Source organism: Myxine glutinosa, chromosome 2 (genome assembly GCF_964187855.1).
Source record: "Myxine glutinosa chromosome 2, kmMyxGlut1.1, whole genome shotgun sequence".
NCBI lineage: Eukaryota > Metazoa > Chordata > Myxini > Myxiniformes > Myxinidae > Myxine > Myxine glutinosa.
In genome coordinates, this window is record NC_136262.1 from 159,027,986 (window position 1) to 159,046,698 (window position 18,713).

At 49.1% G+C, this 18,713-nt stretch overlaps 1 protein-coding gene across 2 annotated transcripts in view; it reads left to right on the plus strand.

Moving 5' to 3' along the window:
- The window catches only part of FANCI (FA complementation group I), a 129,749-nt gene that overhangs the window by 56,188 nt on the left and 54,848 nt on the right, over positions 1-18,713 (plus strand). For both annotated transcript variants that reach the window (XM_078771854.1, XM_078771855.1), the window contains exon 8: positions 12,555-12,678. In XM_078771854.1, coding sequence (XP_078627980.1) covers positions 12,555-12,678 — 124 coding nt within the window. The remainder of the gene's footprint in view (positions 1-12,554; positions 12,679-18,713) is intronic.

Below are 18,713 nucleotides of genomic sequence, written 5' to 3' on the forward strand. Positions count from 1 at the left end.
AGCTTGGTGGAAGGAACTGAGATTGCCTTCAGTTGGATTAGCCTTCCAAGAGGCAAAGGCAAGTTGTTTCAGGGCAACTGCCTCACCACAAGATTCAGTGTACCATGGACGGGAGGAAGGGTAAGACAACTGAAGGCGAGATGGGATAAATCTGTGCATGAGAGAGATCAGTTTGCTTTGGAAGAATTCCCAGGAAGAATTGATGTCAGAGGCAGTGGAGATGGGAGACCAATCCAGACGATTGATGGCTGCTTGAAGACCGTCCCAGTCGGCCTGAGTGAAATGCCAGACTCGTCGATGCTGAGGAGGCTCTCTGAGAATGGCCAGAGAGATGTCCACTTTGACAAGCACATGAACACAAGTGTTGTGTTCAATGATGGGTGTACAGAAAACGCAAAAAACGATAATGCCTAAATCTGTGTCTACGAAGTCAAAATGTTTTAATGTGGAAGTTTTAATGGTGTGTGGTGTTGTTGCTGAAACAATTTGCACCGACTTGATCCATAGTCATGACAATTTTGACGGCAGATCGATAAATTGAGATCTTGTCAGGCAATATGTATTGCCGACCCTTAAACAAGATGGTCTTGGAATCATCTTTATGCACGACAATTCTCCTGCTCACAAGGCCATTCGAACAAGGAACATTTTTTTCAATGCCAACATTTATGTCATGACACCCCCAGCCTGCCATATTGCCAGATTTAAACCCAATTAAATCAGGGTTATAGTTTATCGTCACATTCGAACCTTGGTAAGACAGCCACATATCCTCTGATCTGGAACAGGAGCTGATTCGGGCATGAAATGCCATTCTCCAGGCTAAGATGCTACCTTAATTGCTGGATTGCTGACTTCCTCCACTCACACAGTCAACTTGGTCCTGGCAATGCAGCCCTTTCCTCCCCTCTCCCAGTAGAGGCTGGAGTTCCCCAAGGCAATGTTTTCTGCCCAATATTTTTTCTCATCGATGTATAGCTCTGTTAAACCCTCTTTGTTTTTGCAGATTACTCCACATTGTGTCATGCATTAACCCATTCCACTGCTCGGCAGACTGCAGCTATGTCGCTATTTCCTGATCTAGAATTGATTAGATGCTGGTCTGATAAATGGAACATGTCATTCAATCCTGAAAAATCTCACCGTCTCACCCTGTCACTCCAAAAGGATAATCAAAGTAAGCCAATTGGATATTTCTATGTTCAGCCCCTGGAAAAGGTTCAATCTCTTGAACTTCATGGCCTCACCATCAGCCATGATCTCTCTTGGACCAATTACACAGCAAAGCTGGCCTCCAAAGCCAGCCACAGACTCATCATCCAATGTCGATCCAAGTCTCCAAGGCTAGCCACAGACTCATCATCCAATGTCGATCCAAGTCTCCAAAGCTAGCCACAGACTCATCATCCAATGTCGATCCAAGTCTTTCCTTGGGAAATCAGAGCTACTTAGTCTACAAAGCCTTTCTGTAGCTCAGTGGAGTACTGCTCAGCATCATATCTGTCTCTCCTGCAATTTTGTTTACTGCCTATTTGCCAATATTGCTCACTCTTCTTTGTTAGCCCTCCTGCCCTCCTGAGCAACTCCAGGATACATGTGTTTGTTCAGTAATTCCCTCCCCCACACCTCTCTCCCATTAAACTTCCAAAATTCAGATTGACTGCACACCTCAACCCCTTTGTTCCTTGCATCTTTTGTTTAAGGAACCGCCTTTCAGAGGCCTTTCTTTCCAACTCTGTGCAGAGCTTCAAACAGGCGGTGCAGCGCCACCACCCATCCTAACCCGTGATCTTCATTACCCCTATTAACTCTTCCAAAGCCAGCCCTCTTGCTGGTTTCAGTGATTTTTTTTGCTCTCTACCCCACCTCCCCACTCCACACCCCATGCCCCCACCACACCCTCCTCTCTCTCTCTCTCTCTCTCTCCCTCTCTTTCTCTTTCTCTCTCTCTCTCTCTCTCTCTCTCTCTCTCTCTCTCTCTCTCTTTCTCTTTCTCTCTCTCTCTCTGTCTCTCTCTGTCTGTCTCTCTCTCTCTCTCTCTCTCTCTCTCTCTCTCTCTCTCTCTCTCTCTCTCTCTCTCTCTCTCTCTCTCTACCTCTCCACCTCTCCACCTCTCTACCTCTCCACCTCTCCACCTCTCTACCTCTCTACCTCTCTACCTCTCTACCTCTACCTCTCTCTCTCTCCCTTTCTCCCTCTCTCTCCCTCTCTCAATGTTTAGCTTAATTTAATTAAATGTTTAATTTGCTCTTGATGTGGTCATAGCTCTTGCATGAGCATTTCCTTTAAAAATTGTTTGTGGTTTTGTTTGTGTCTTCACCTTTGGTTTGTAAAAAATTTTATACTTGCTGGTTTCCTTTAAATATCCTTTGCTCCTTTTGGTGAATTCATGATCCTTACAAAATGTTTCTTTAAACTGGTTGCTTTGCTTACAACCGCTTTGTGAAATGGCTTGTTTTTATAATAAAAGGGCACAAAAGTCTCTCTCTCTCTCTCTCTCTTTCTCTATCTCTTTCTCTTTCTCTTTCTCTCTCTCTCTCTCTCTCTCTCTCTCTCTCTCTCTCTCTCTCTCTCTCTCTCTCTCTCTCTCTCTCTCTCTCTCTCTCTCTCTCTCTCTCTCTCTCTTTCTCTCTTTCTCTCTTTCTCTCTTTCTCTCTTTCTCTCTTTCTCTCTTTCTCTCTTTCTCTCCTTCATTCCTCTTTTCTCCCGCATCTGGAACAAACTCCCTCACTCTCTTCAATCCCACTCCACCCTCCAGGTCTTTAAAACAGCTGTTCACCACCATCTCTTATCCTCCCCCATCCAAAACCTTGATCTTTTCTACCCCCGCTAATTTCGGTCCCCTTGTGTTTTATACCTCTCCCCTCCCCTTCCCACGCCTCCTGCCCCCAAGCCCTCTCCCTCCCACACTTCTCCCTGCTCTCAAATGTTGTGGTTGTGTGCTTCCCCTTCCCTCCCCATCTTGTCTTCCGCTCCCTCTTTTTGTATATTTTGTTTGTCTGGTTGATTTGTTTGTGAAATAAATGTTAGCTCTTTCATGAGCCTCGATTCAGTATACAAAAAAAAAAAATCTCTCTCTCTCTGTCTCTGTCTCTGTCTCTGTCTCTCTCTCTGTCGCACCCCCTTCTGGATGGTTGTGAGTCGTGCGTGGGTGTGGTAATCATGGCGGCTGTGGGTGTTGAGCTGTGAGTACGGTGCTGTGTTGGTGGTCTTTCCTATCCTCCTTTCACTCCATTTGTGTCCTTGTACGAGGTTGTGAAGTTTTCTCCGTGTTTCCCTTCTGCTCTTGAGACAAGAGAGGGAGAGAGAGACAGCACGGTAACGGTTAGCCACCTGTATTAATTTATAACGTGGGTTGGTTATATCGTGCCGATTATTTAGTTATTTATTTAACTAATTTTGATTTGTTTGGTTAGTTTATTGCATTGTTACTGTTTAGTTTGTTTAGTTTATTGCCGATAAATGGCTAATAGGAATAGTCAAAGGACTGCTGATCGTGTTAGTGATGAGGTGTTATCGCGTAAGCATGGGCTGTGCCTTGTTCCGCCGGAAGACGTGCAAATGGACAATGTTCTACTTGCAATTGGGGATTTGATCGGGGTGAATAACATTCGTGCTGCGTCTCGAATGAACCACAAAGTGGTGGTTTTCGTGTCACAAGTTAGCCTTGCAGACATCGTGGTGCAAAACGGGTTAACGTTGGGGAATGACCAATTTGTTCCGGTATCGTCCATGGACACGCCGGCGGTTAAAGTTATTTTAAGTAACGTTCCGCACTTTCTGAGGAATGAAGAAATCCTACGTAAATTAGGGGAGCATGGGACTGTCGTCTCACGAATTATCACGGTCCCCCTGCGAACCAGGAACGGAAGGCCGAAGCATGTAGAGTCGTTTAGACGTTTTTGTTTCGTCGTACTAAAGGATGAGGCAAAACAGCTGAACATATCTATAAATTTTAAAATAGGAGATCATGATTACCGGGTCTTTGCAGCTACTGAGACCTTGATTTGCTATACATGTGGGGCATACGGACACACTCGGCAGTATTGTCCTGATGTGAGGAAGAGTTATGCCACAGCAGCTGGGGCAGCCCCCCCCCCCCCCCCCCCTGTAAATGACTTGAACGACCCTGTAGATGAGCCAGGTGTCGAAAAAAGGTCAAAACCGGAATACGAGGGTGCGGGTGACAGTGGTGCTGGTGGAGAAGCCTATACGGTAGTGGAGCAACCATATGTGGAGGAGAGGCTGCAACCTCAAAAACAAAGGGACTTCGAGGAGGTGAAGCTGATGGAGACCGAGTCGAGGAGAAACTTGAAACGCTCTCTTGCGAGCGATGAGAATGGAGGAAAAGGAAACAAAATGGTTCTCGTGCAGGCAGATGGAAATACAGACCAACCTGATGACCATGAGCAAAATGGTAATGCAATAGGTAGAGATGGGAATCTGCCCATTTCACAGGATGAAGAGAATCGAAGCATTACCGAGCGTGTCACCGTATGTATGGTGGATACCCTGCACCATGCGACGAGCAGTTAAAGACCCTCATCTCAACGGAAGATGATGAGAAAGAGATTGATAAGTCGGTGGCAGACAACAACGATGGGGTAGTTGGTGCCATGCAGACGCAACAAAAATACCATGGTGACAATGACACAGATGAGGTGCCAGTACCTGACACACCACTGGGTGAGAGTGGGGTCGAGGCTGATGAAGGATGCAGTCTTGCTGCCCTGAGTGAGTCTCAGAAGGAGCAGGTGAGGCAAGCAGAGGTGACAAAAGGGAAGGTCATTGATTTCTTAAACGAAACGTTTAGACAACGTCATGTTGTAATTAGAGATCATTTCCCTGATGTTCAAGCTTTCATTAAGGTTTCGAAACCTCTTTTACAGAAAAATGACCCCATGCTCTCGGAGCCTCAATTTCAACGTCTTCGTAAAGCAGTAACAAAGGCGAATAAGGAATTGCAGGCGGACGGTGAGCTTCCACCTTAGAATGACAATGTGAGAAATACATATTGCCTCCCTGAACATCAATGGGGGATGTGCCCCCTTACGAAAAATTCAAGCAATCCAGGCAATGGAGAGGGTAAAAGCAGATGTCATTCTATTGCAAAAGACCCATGCCACAAACAATTTGGCAGCTGAATGGTGTAAACCTTTTAAAGGGCAATGGTGGCTGAGTGGGGTTTCTACACCCAAGGCGGGTGTTGCCATCGCCTTAAGTCCCAGGCTTCCCACTCAGAGTGTTATTTATAGGGAGGTCCATAAGGCACATTTGATAGCGGTGGAGTTCTACTGCAATACACAATAGCTTATTATAGTAAATGTGTATGCACCAAGTGAACCTATAGAAAGAAGAACATTCTTTTCCACATTGCGGGACTTTGTAGAGGGACTGGATTCAGCTGCTCTCACCTGTATCGCAGGGGACTTTAACTGTACAATTGATCCTTCAGTTGACAGGAATGGACATGAACCCCACGGCGCTTCTGCAAAGGTGTTAGCGAGCCTCATCAATAACTATTGTTTTGAGGATGTGTGGAGGTTGCAGCATCCAACTTCACGGGCCTACACATGGTGCAGATGTCATGATGGTTGATGGCGTCATATCAAGGGCAAGGCTGGACAGGATCTATATCAATAAGCCAATGCTGAATGTGGTGTCCACTACCCAAATACTCCCAACAGGGTTTTCAGACCATAATTTAGTGGCAATGTCCTTTAAATTACCCCTGACATCAGGAGGTAGCGCGTACTGGTCACTCAATACTCGGTTGTTAAGTGATAAGAAATTTGAAGATGCCTTTCCGAACAGTGTGGGGGAAAATCCAGTCCTCTAAGCTTGAGCATGCCAACCTTCGCATATGGTGGGACCTTGAAAAGTGTCAAGTTAAAACGTTTTGTCAACAGTATAGTCTGTTTACTACTAAAATGCAAAGTCTCTCAGTTGACTCATTAAAGGCCGAAATTGCAGAATTGGAACGGAATCGTAATGGGGCTGGGAAAGATTTGGGATATGATCAGTTACTATGGACAAAAAGGTCGTTACGGACCGAAATGGTGAGGCAGCGGGCAATGGGTACCTTGGTGCGTATGAGGATGAGTTACTTGACTTTGGATATGCCAAATAAGGACTTCTTTAGCTTGGAGAACTCTGTCAAAAAAGCACAACAGATTCATGGGCTACGTGCTGCTAATGGGTCAATAGTGACCTCCCAACAGGAGATCAAGTCTGTTTTGAAGGGTTTTTATACAAACTTGTACTCCCCCCAGAGCATAACTAATGAGACCTTGCAGGAGCTGACTACTGGGCTTCCAAGACTTGAGGAGGACCAGCAACGCACATTGAACATGTCAGTTTCGGCTGCTGAACTTGAAACTGCTATGCGGAGCTTGAAGGATGGTAAAGCCTCTGGGATTGATGGTTTGCCTGGAGAGTTCTATAAGACTTTTTGGAAACTTGTGGGACCTGACCTGCTTGAGGTATTTGATGAATGCCTTCATGTTGGAGAGCTTCCCCTGTCCTGCAGAAGAGCAGTCATGTGCCTGTTGCCAAAGGCTGGGGACACTCAACTAGTCGAGAACTGGCGGCCTGTCTCATTGCTGTGTGCGGATTACAAGCTTTTGTCAAAGGCTTTAGCAAACCGTTTGGGAACTGTGATCAGCTCTATTGTGCACCCTGACCAGACCTACTGTGTACCAGGAAGGTCAATTTATGACAATATTTTTTTGATAAGGGATATTATTTCTTGTAATAAGTACATGCGTGCCAGTTTTAGGTTGTTGTTTCTTGACCAAACAAAGGCTTTTGATCGTGTTGATCATACATATTTGTTTTCTGTTCTGGAGCGGATGGGTTTTGGCGAAACTTTCATTTCCTATGTTAAGCTGTTATACACTAACACCTTCTGCATGATGAAAGTAAACAACAGTTTATGTCCCCCTTTTCCTTTCCGACGGGGTATCCGTCAAGGTTGTCCCCTTTCTGGATTTCTGTATATAATTGCCCTTGAACCACTCTTAGCATCCATCAGGCAGCGAATAACTCAGGATGTGGGAGCCGTTTTTGGTTCAAGATTTGTGGTCACAGCTTATGCTGATGATGTATGTGTTCTGATTAAAGGCCCAAGTAGTGTTGCTGCAGTGCAGCGTTGCCTTAAAGACTACTCTGCGGCCTCTTCTGCCAAAGTAAATTGGGGCAAGAGTGTAGCCTTATGGTGCGGTTCAGATAACCTTTCTTTAACACTGCCACCGTCACTCCCACATAATTTAGAGTGGAAAACAGATGGGGTCAAATATCTTGGTGTCTATCTCGGCAACCATGAAGTAGAAATGAAGAACTGGGAAGGAATGATTGAACAAATTACACACCGGTTGAAACGATGGGAAGGACTGCTGCGATCTCTTTCTTACAAAGGCCGCACTCTTGTTATAAATAACTTGATAGCAGCAAGATTATGGCATAAACTAATTGCCTTGCAGCCACCTAAGGAGTTGATACCAGCCATCCAGCGGGTCGTGGTTAATTTCTTTTGGAATGGATACCACTGGCTTCGGCCGCAAATACTGTACCATCCTCGAAAGGAGGGTGGACATGGAATTGTGGATGTGTCCACCCGGCTTATGGCTTTTCGCCTGCAGTCTGTGCAACGTCTGTTGTATGCTGAAGAGCTGCCCTGGCGCTCATTTGCGTTTTGCTTGTTGCAACAAGCGGGAGGCCTGTGTTATGATAGGCACTTGTTCCTGGTGAACCTTGACCGTGTCAGCTTAGTTTCAATCCCAACTTTTTATCAGGGTTTGCTGAGAGTTTGGAAGGGTTTTGGGGTTCATCGTTGCCTTGAGGCTTATAATTGCCGGATGTTTATCCAAGAGCCTATTTTCTATAACGGTTTTTTTCCATGCATTCCTCATAGTCCGACTTTGATTAGGAAATTTACTCAAGGAGGAATTGGCAAAGTTTGTGACCTGAGGGATACATCTGGGACAAAATGGATGTCTGCTGGCAGGGTGGCGGCCATTCTTGGTTTAAGATCCGTGCGTATTGTCAGCCAAATTATACGCATCGTCAAGAGGAAGTTTAAGGAGTTAAATATTGGCTGGGAAGGTATAAACAATGTCGAGGATTTTCGGCTGTCTTTCCCTGAAATTAAGGTGCTCCCAGCTCTCCAGTCAAATGGTGAACTTGTATCTCCTTTTCATCTGGTAAAAAAGGCGGGTATTCACAAGCTCCTTCGAGAAAACCAAGCATCACCCTTCTCCGGAGTGGCGCGAGTGGCCCTGTGGTCAGAAAGGTTAGGGCCAGGGTCTCCTGCCACGCCACTGTGGCCTAATATGTACAAACTACCTATTTACGGGTTCCTCGCAGATATCCAGTGGAGACTAGCACATTGGGCTCTCCCTACGAACACCTTTGTTCATCACCTTGACAGCTCAGTGCCAGTAGCATGCCCCTTCTGTGTACAGAAGGAGGATCTCTTTCATGCCTATGTGAAATGCGAAAGACTAATACCTCTTTTCTTGATTCTCACACACCTTTTTGAGCAGTTGTCTTTTCCTTTTACTTCACACTCTTTTATTTTTGGTGTATCTTTCAGACCCTCCTGCAAGGACTCTGGTGTTCTCCTAAACTTCTTAGTTGCTGTAGCAAAATATTCAATATATAAATCAAGGAAAATTTTAATTGATAATGGGCATGGGTTCGATGTTGTTCCTATGTTTAAAGGGCTGGTGTCTGCAAGAATAAGGTTAGAGTTTGATTATTATGTGGCGAATGAAAATGTCAAACTCTTTGAGTGCAAATGGTGTATTAATGAAGCATTATGTGTTGTAAATGAATCGAATTTGTACTTTTCTTTTTAACATTAAGAACTGTTGTTTTTATTTTATTTTTTCTCTCCTGTAAAAATGTAACTTGACCTGGTGTGTTTTTTGTGAAATAAATGGTGTTGCAAATTCAAATTAAAAAAAAAAAAAAATTCTCTCTCTCTCTCTCTCTCTCTCTCTCTCTCTCTCTCTCTCTCTCTCTCTCTCTCTCTCTCTCTCTCTCTCGTATTCCCTTGCTGGTTGTGCCCAATTGTTAGCCCACTCGCTATCCCCACTGTCTATTTAACCATGCTCTTCCATAGGCCCCACTGTTGTAGTAGAAAACTGTCCATTTGATTGGACACGAGCATTTCCAGATCACTGACAAATCTCAACAGGGAAAGATGCTGTGGTGATTCAGTGATGCAGTTTTCGTAAGATCACCAAATAAATGACTGCTCATTGTTGTTACACAGACTTTACGTGAATGAAATCTTATCAGTGTTCCTTAAAGTAAACGATGTTGTGTATACAATAGCATCCGAGGTTATTGTCTAGTCATGTGAGCTCCAGGAAGTACCATAGCATTGCTGGAAAGATTATAAATTGGAAGAGTTGTAATTTATTATTTTGTTGTCATTGTCGTAATCCATCTTGTGATGAGGAGACCATGAATAATTGTTTGGGGGATATTTGAATAAATGTTGTGGCCATGGCCTGGTAATCTATCTTGTGATGAGGAGACCATGAATAATTGTTTGGGGGATATTTGAATAAATGTTGTGGCCATGGCCTGGTAATCTTTCTTGTGATGAGGAGACCATGAATGATTGTTTGGGGGATATTTGAATATATGTTGTGGCCATGGCCTGATAATCTACCTTGTGATCAGGAGAGCATGAATGATTGTTTGGGGGATATTTGAATAAATGTTGTGGCCATGGCCTGATAATCTACCTTGTGATGAGGAGACCATGAATGATTGTTTGGGGGATATTTGAATATACAGTCACATGAAAAAGTAAGTACACCCCATGTAAAGTTTTGACTTTTTCAACATATTTCAACATACAGCTATTTGATCTTCATTTCAACAATATTGATAGATAAAGGTGATATAATATAACAAATATCATGAAACATTTACATTTTTTGTCCATTGTATAATTTAAATAAACATAAATGCAAATTTCACATGTGGAAAAAGTAAGTACACCCCGACATTTATCACTACTTCAAATACCTAAAATTAGAATCAGGTGCAAATGATTAGAACATCGCTAGAGAGGATCTTGGAGGAACCTGTCTTATTTAAACCTCAGACATTTAGTTTGGTTTGCTCTTTGTTGTTGAAGTGTGCGGCATCACCATGCCTAGATCAAAAGAGCTCTCTGAGGCCTTCAGAAAGAAGGTTATAGATGCCTACGAGTCTGGGAAGGGATTTAAAAAGATCTCCAAACAATTTGAAATCAATCATTCGACTGTCCGGAAGATCATCTACAAGTGGAGAAGATACCAAACAACTGCCAACTTGTTCAGGCCAGGCCGCCCCAGCAAGTTCAGCCCGAGAGCAGACCGCAAGATGCTGAAATAAGTCTCTTAAGAACCCCAGAATGTCATCACGGGACCTACAGGTAGCTCTTGCCACTGTTGATGTCAAAGTGCATGAGTCTACCATTAGAAAGAGGCTGCACAAATTTGATCTACATGGGAGGTGTGCCAGGAGGAAACTTTGCTGTCCAGAAAGAACATCAGGGCAAGACTAAAGTTTGCCAATGAACACCGAGGCAAAGACCAGCACTTCTGGAACAATGTGCTCTGGACAGATGAGTCAAAGGTAGAGCTATTTGGCCACAGTACCAGAAGACATGTTTGGCAAAAACCAAAGACAGCATTGGACCACAATAACCTGGTGTTGGGCTAGCGGCTAGGGTGCCGGCTTAGGATCCTAGGATCCTGGGTTCGAATCCCGGTCTGTTATGTCCTGGGTTCCTCGGTCCTGGGTTCGAATCCTGGGCTGAATTAACGCCAGGGGGGTTGACTCAGCCTGTCATCCTTCCGAGGTCGGCAAATTGAGTACCACTTCACTGGTAATTCCCTGTTTGTCGTTAAAGGTGGCAAAAAGGGTTGGCGTCAGGAAGGGCATCCGGCCGTAAAACATTGCTTCAAAAAGGGGACCAAAAAAACAACAACAACCACGGTGCCCGAAAAAGGCCAACCCCCGCTTTGCGGGGAAAAATGGCCTCTAAAGGTGGTTATATATATATATATATATATTAACCTGATACCAACTGTAAAGCATGGTGGTGGAAATATTATGGTTTGGGGCAGCTTTGCTGCATCAGAGCCTGCGCAGCTCACCATCATATAATCCACTATGAATTCTTCATTGTACCAGAGGGTGCTTGAGGATAATGTGAAGCCATCTGTCGGAAAGTTGAAGCTCAACCGAAGGTGGACCTTGCAACATGACAATGACTCTAAACATACCAGTAAATCCACCAAGGAATGACTGAAAAGAAAGAAATGGAGGGTTCTGGAATGGCCAAGTCAAAGCCCGGATGTAAAACCCATCGAGATGTGGGGGGATTTGAAACGAGCTGTGCATGCAAGAAACCCCTCAAACATGGCACAGCTGAAAGAATTCTGCATGGAGGAGTGGGCAAAAATTTCTCCCAGTCGATGTCACAGACTGGTAGACAGTTATAAGAAATGCCTACTTGAGGTTGTTTCTGCCAAAGGGGGCAATACCCCCTATTAGAGCCAAGGGTGTACTTACTTTTTCCACATGCGAAATTTGCATTTATGTTTATTTAAATTATACAATGGACTACAAAATGTAATGTTTCATGATATTTGTTATATTATATCGCCTTTATCTATCAATATTGTTGAAATGAAGATCAAATAGCTGTATGTTGAAATATGTTGAAAAAGTCAGAACTTTACATGGGGTGTACTTACTTTTTCACGTGACTGTATAGCATGATATCTCAAACGGTTCTGGACGAATTATGACGAAACTAGGTGGATGTGTTGGATAGGTGACAAGAACAAGTTGATTCGATTTTGGTTCAGGAGCGGTTGCAGATCCGGCCTATCAGTGAGCCACAAAATGTAAACTGTTCAGCCTGGCACCATTTGAGTTTGCTATATAATCGAGCAGTTTCTATATAATTATGATTATTCTTCAACATCTGTATCGAGGGTTTTCATTAAACATGACATTCCAACTTTTAAAGGTATCTTGCTTGACATGGAAAAGTGCTGATTGTTTGTAGTTGGGAGTGGACTGTGGAGGTTGTGGGGAAGGGGTGTGGTGGGGATGCCATCAAAATACAGACAAGAAAGACACTTGGTAGCGAGCATACCTCCACCAGGCTGAACAGTTTGCATTTTATATCCCACTGATAGGCCAGATCTGCATTTCAACCCGAGTCAAAATCAAATTGGCTTGTTCTTGCTGCCTAACCAACTTATCCACCAAGTTTTGTCATCTATATATCTGTTTTAGCACTATCGCTCAATGGTGAAGAATCACTTTAAAATTCTCGGATGCAGATCCGGATCCGGATCTTCACCAAAATCTAATCGTTTTGTACTTGTTACATACCCAACCTGTCAACCAAATTTCGTACGAAGTTGAACCAGTTGTTGAAGTATTTTAGGAACTGAGCTCTTGACTTAAAAATTTTAAATGTCCAGTTTTTCTCAAAAGACTTATTGACAGAATGTGTTTCCACTGTCTGAAAGGGATGTCCTCCTCTCTGCTGAAGAGCTGCAGCTTGTTGTGGGAAAAATCCTCAAAACATTCCCTGTAATCTACCTGCAGGACATACCCCCTCTCGTCTACCAACTGCTTCTTCTTTCTGCTAAGGTGTGCCTCACTCAACCACACGGTGACTGCTCTCTCCTATGTGGTCCAATTCAAACGCCATCTCCTGAAATGCACCATTTGACAGTTTAATTCTGGATGGTTCCTGAACCAATCTTCAACTTAGGAGATGAGGTTTATTTTTTTCACCGTAAACATGCTACTCCAATACTGCTACCAACCCTTCCCTCCTGCCCCCCCCCCCCCAACCTACCATTACCCCACACACACAAAATAATCCTCCTTGTCAGGTCAACCACAGAAGGTAGCTAGGCTCCAAATCTCCCTCCCCCCAATCTCTCTCCCTTCCTAAATCTGCCTTTCTCCCCCCTGCCTCCCTGGATTTCTCTCTCCATCCACTCCCCCACCTACCCCCAACCCACCCCCCCACATTTCTCTTCCTCTCCCCCACCACATCTCTCTCTCCCCAAGCTGATTTCCCCCCCTCCTCCCTCTAAATCTTTCCCCTCACCCCTCCACATCTCAACCCCCTCTGCATATCTCTACCCCCACCCCCTTTCCCCTACATCTCTCTCCCTCCCTCCCCTCCCTCCATATATCTTCCCCCCCCTAACTCTCTCTTTCTCTCCCTTCCACATCTCTCTGTGTCTCCCCACCATCTCTCTCTCTCTCTCCCCACCACATCTCTCTCTCTCTCCCCACCACATCTCTCTCTCTACCCCCACTATGTCTCTCTCTCCCCACCTCATCTTCCTCTCTTCCCACCACGTCTCCCTCTCTTTCCACCACCTCTCCCTCTCTTTCCACCACGTCTCCCTCTCTTTCCACCACGTCTCCCTCTCTTCCCACCACGTCTCCCTATCTCCCCACCACGTCTGCCTATCTCCCCACCACGTCTCCCTATCTCCCCACCACGTCTCCCTATCTCCCCACCACGTCTCCCTATTGCCCCTCCACGTCTCACTATCTTTACACCATGTCTCACTATCTTCACACCACGTCTCCCTATCTCCCCAGCACATCTCTCCACCACATCTTCCTATCTCCCTATCTCCCCACCACATCTCCCTATCTCCCCACCACGTCTTCCTCTCTTTCCACCACGTCTTCCTCTCTTTCCACCACGTCTCCCTCTCTTCCCAGCATGTCTCCCCTTCTCCCCAGCACGTCTCCCTATTGCCCCTCCACGTCTCACTATCTTTACACCACGTCTCACTATCTTCACACCACGTCTCCCTATCTCCCCAGCACATCTCTCCAGCACGTCTCCCTATCTCCCCACCACATCTTCCTATCTCCCTATCTCCCCACCACATCTCCCTATCTCCCCACCACGTCTTCCTCTCTTTCCACCACGTCTTCCTCTCTTTCCACCACGTCTCCCTCTCTTCCCAGCATGTCTCCCTCTCTTCCCAGCATGTCTCCCTCTCTTCCCAGCATGTCTCCCCATCTCCCCAGCGCGTCTCCCTATTGCCCCTCCACGTCTCACTATCTTTACACCACGTCTCCCTCTCTTCCCAGCAGGTCTCCCTCTCTCCCCACAATGTTTCTCCATCTCCCAGCACATCTCCCTATTTCCCCAGCATGTCTCCGTCTCCCCAGCACGTCTCCCTATCTCCCCACTACATCTCCCCGTCTCCCCACCGCATCTTCCTCTCTTTCCTCCACGTCTCCCTATCTCCCCACCACATCGCCCTATCTCCCCACCACGTCTTACTCTCTTTCCACCACGTCTCCCTCTCTTCCCACCACGTCTCCCTATCTCCCCACCACGTCTTCCTCTCTTCCCATCACATCTCCCTATCTCCCCACCACGTCTCTCCATCTCCCCACCATGTCTCTCCATCTCCCCACCACGTCTCCCCACCACGTCTCTCCATCTCCCCACCACGTCTCCCTCTCTTCCCACCACGTCTCCCTATCTCCCCAGCACGTCTCCCTATCTCCCCAGCACGTCTCGCTATCTCCCCACCGCCTCTCCCTATCTCCCCAGCGCGTCTCCCTATCTCCCCACCACATCTCCCTATCTCCCAGTAGGTCACCCGATCTCCCAGCTCATCTCCCCAGCGCGTCTCCCTATCTCCCCACCACGTCTCCATATCTCCCCACCACATCTCCCCAGCGCGTCTCCCTATCTCCCCCCCACATCTCCCCAGCGTGTCTCCCTATCTCCCCACCACATCTCCCTATCTCCCCAGCGCGTCTCCCTATCTCCCCACCACGTCTCCATATCTCCCCACCACATCTCCCCAGCGCGTCTCCCTATCTCCCCCCCACATCTCCCCAGCGTGTCTCCATATCTCCCCACCACATCTCCCCAGCGCGTCTCCCTATCTCCCCCCCCACATCTCCCCAGCGTGTCTCCCTATCTCCCCACCACATCTCCCTATCTCCCAGCACGTCTCCCTATCTCCTCAGCACATCTCCCTATCTCCCCAGCACGTCTCCCTATCAACCCACCACGTCTCCCCAGCGCATCTCCCTATCTCCCCACCACGGCTTCCTCTCTTTCCACCACGTCTCCCTCTCTTCCCAGCATGTCTCCCCATCTCCTCAGCACGTCTCCCTATTGCCCCACCACGTCTCCCTATCTCCCAGCACATCTCTCCAGCACATCTCCCGACTTCCCCAGCACGTCTCACTCTCTCCCCACCATGTCTCTCCATCTCCCCAGCACATCTCCCTATTTCCCCAGCATGTCTCCGTCTCCCCAGCACGTCGCCCTATCTTCCCACTACATCTCCCTATCTCCCCACCACATCTTCCTCTCTTTCCTCCACGTCTCCCTATCTCCCCACCACGTCTCCCTATCTCCCCACCACATCTCCCTTTCTCCCCACCACATCTCCCTATCTCCCCACCACGTCTCCCTATCTCCCCCACCACGTCTCCCTATCTCCCCGCCACGTCTCCCTATCTCCCCGCCACGTCTCCCGATCTCTCCACCACGTCTCCCTATCTCCCCACCATGTCTCCCTATCTCCCCAACACGTCTCCCTATCTCCCCACCACGTCTCCCTCTCTTCCCACCACGTCTCCCTATCTCCCCATCATATCTCCCCACCACGTCTCCCGATCTCCCCACCACGTCTTCCTCTCTTCCCACCACGTCTCCCTATCTCCCCACCACGTCTCCCTATCTCCCCACCACGTCTTCCTATCTCCCCACCACGTCTTCCTATCTCCCCACCACCTCTCCTTATCTCCCCAGTGCGTCTCCCTATCTCCCCACCACATTTCCCGATCTCCCCACCACGTCTTCCTCTCTTCCCACCACGTCTCCCTATCTCCCCACCACGTCTTGCTATCTCCCCACCACCTCTCCTTATCTCCCCAGCGCGTCTCCCTATCTCCCCACCATGTCTTCCTCTGTTCCCACCATGTCTCCCTATCTCCCCACCACGTCTTGCTATCTCCCCACCACCTCTCCTTATCTCCCCAGCTCGTCTCCCTATCTCCCCAGCGCGTGTCCCTATCTCCCCCATCATATCTCCCCACCACGTCTCCCTATCTCCCCACCACGTCTTCCTCTCTCCCCACCACGTCTTCCTCTCTTCCCACCATGTCTTCCTATCTCCCCACCACGTCTTGCTATCTGCCCACCACCTCTCCTTATCTCCCCAGCTCGTCTCCCTATCTCCCCAGTGCGTCTCCCTATCTCCCCAGCATATCTCCCCACCACGTCTCCCTATCTCCCCACCACGTCTCCCTATCTCCCCAGCGCGTCTCCCTATCTTCCCACCACATCTCCCCACCACATCTCCCTCGCACATCTCCCTATCTCCCCACCACATCTCCCTATCTCCCAGCTCGTCTCCCGATCTCCCAGCACGTCTCCCTATCTCCCAGCACGTCTCCCTATCTCCCCAGCACGTCTCCCTATCTCCTCAGCACATCTCCCCAGAACGTCTCCCTATCTCCCCAGAACGTCTCCCTATCTCCCCAGCACGTCTCCCTATCTCTCAGCACGTCTCCCTATCTCCCAGCACATCTCCCTATCTCCCAGCAAATCTCCCTATCACCCCAGCACGTCTCCCGATCAACCCACCACGTCTCCCCACCACATCTCCCTATCTCCCAGCAGGTCACCATATCTCCCAGCTCGTCTCCCACGCTCCCCACCACGTCTCCCTCGCTCCCCACCACGTCTCCCTCGCTCCCCACCACGTCTCCCTCGCTCCCCACCACGTCTCCCTCGCTCCCCACCACGTCTCCCTCGCTCCCCACCACGTCAACCTCGCTCCCCACCACGTCTCCCTCGCTCCCCACCACGTCTCCCTGTCTGCCCACTACGTCTCCCTGTCTGCCCACCACGTCTCCCTGTCTGCCCACCACGTCTCCCTGTCTGCCCACCACGTCTCCCTGTCTGCCCACCACGTCTCCCTGTCTGCCCACCACGTCTCCCTGTCTGCCCTCCCTGTCTGCCCACCCCGTCTCCCGATCTCCCCACCACGTCTTCCTCTCTTCCCATCGCGTCTCCCCATCTCCCCACCACGTCTCTCCATCTCCCCACCACGTCTCTCCATCTCCCCACCACGTCTCTCCATCTCCCCACCACGTCTCCCTCTCTTCCCACCACGTCTCCCTATCTCCCCACCACGTCTCCCTATCTCCGCAGCGCGTCTCCCTATCTCCTCAGCACATCTCCCCAGAACGTCTCCCTATCTCCCCAGCACGTCTCCCTATCTCTCAGCATGTCTCCCTATCTCCCAGCACATCTCCCTATCTCCCCAGCAAATCTCCCTATCACCCCAGCACGTCTCCCGATCAACCCACCACGTCTCCCCACCACATCTCCCTATCTCCCAGCAGGTCACCATATCTCCCAGCTCGTCTCCCTAGCTCCCCACCACGTCTCCCTCGCTCCCCACCACGTCTCGCTCGCTCCCCACCACGTCTCCCTCGCTCCCCACCACGTCTCCCTCGCTCCCCACCACATCTCCCTCGCTCCCCACCACGTCTCCCTGTCTGCCCACCACGTCTCCCTGTCTGCCCTCTACGTCTCCCTGTCTGCCCTCCCCGTCTTCCTGTCTGCCCTCCCTGTCTGCCCACCCCGTCTCCCTCTCTTCCCATCACGTCTCCCTATCTCCCCAGCACGTCTCCCTATCTCCTCAGCACATCTCCCCAGAACGTGTCCCTGTCTGCCCACCACGTCTCCCTCTCTTCCCATCACGTCTCCCTATCTCCCCAGCACGTCTCCCTATCTCCTCAGCACATCTCCCCAGAACGTGTCCCTATCTCCCCAGCACGTCTCCCTATCTCTCAGCACGTCTCCCTATCTCCCAGCGCATCTCCCTATCTCCCCAGCAAATCTCCCTATCACCCCAGCACGTCTCCCGATCAACCCACCACGTCTCCCCACCACATTTCCCTATCTCCCAGCAGGTCACCATATCTCCCAGCTCGTCTCCCACGCTCCCCACCACGTCTCCCTCGCTCCCCACCACGTCTCCCTCGCTCCCCACCACGTCTCCCTCGCTCCCCACCACGTCTCCCTCGCTCCCCACCACGTCTCCCTCGCTCCCCACCACGTCTCCCTCGCTCCCCACCACGTCTCCCTCGCTCCCCACCACGTCTCCCTCGCTCCCCACCACGTCTCCCTGTCTGCCCACTACGTCTCCCTGTCTGCCCACCACGTCTCCCTGTCTGCCCACCACGTCTCCCTGTCTGCCCACCACGTCTCCCTGTCTGCCCACCACGTCTCCCTGTCTGCCCACCACGTCTCCCTGTCTGCCCACCACGTCTCCCTGTCTGCCCACCCCGTCTCCCGATCTCCCCACCACGTCTTCCTCTCTTCCCATCGCGTCTCCCCATCTCCCCACCACGTCTCTCCATCTCCCCACCACGTCTCTCCATCTCCCCACCACGTCTCCCTCTCTTCCCACCACGTCTCCCTATCTCCCCACCACGTCTCCCTATCTCCCCAGCGCGTCTCCCTATCTCCTCAGCACATCTCCCCAGAACGTCTCCCTATCTCCCCAGCACGTCTCCCTATCTCTCAGCATGTCTCCCTATCTCCCAGCACATCTCCCTATCTCCCCAGCAAATCTCCCTATCACCCCAGCACGTCTCCCGAT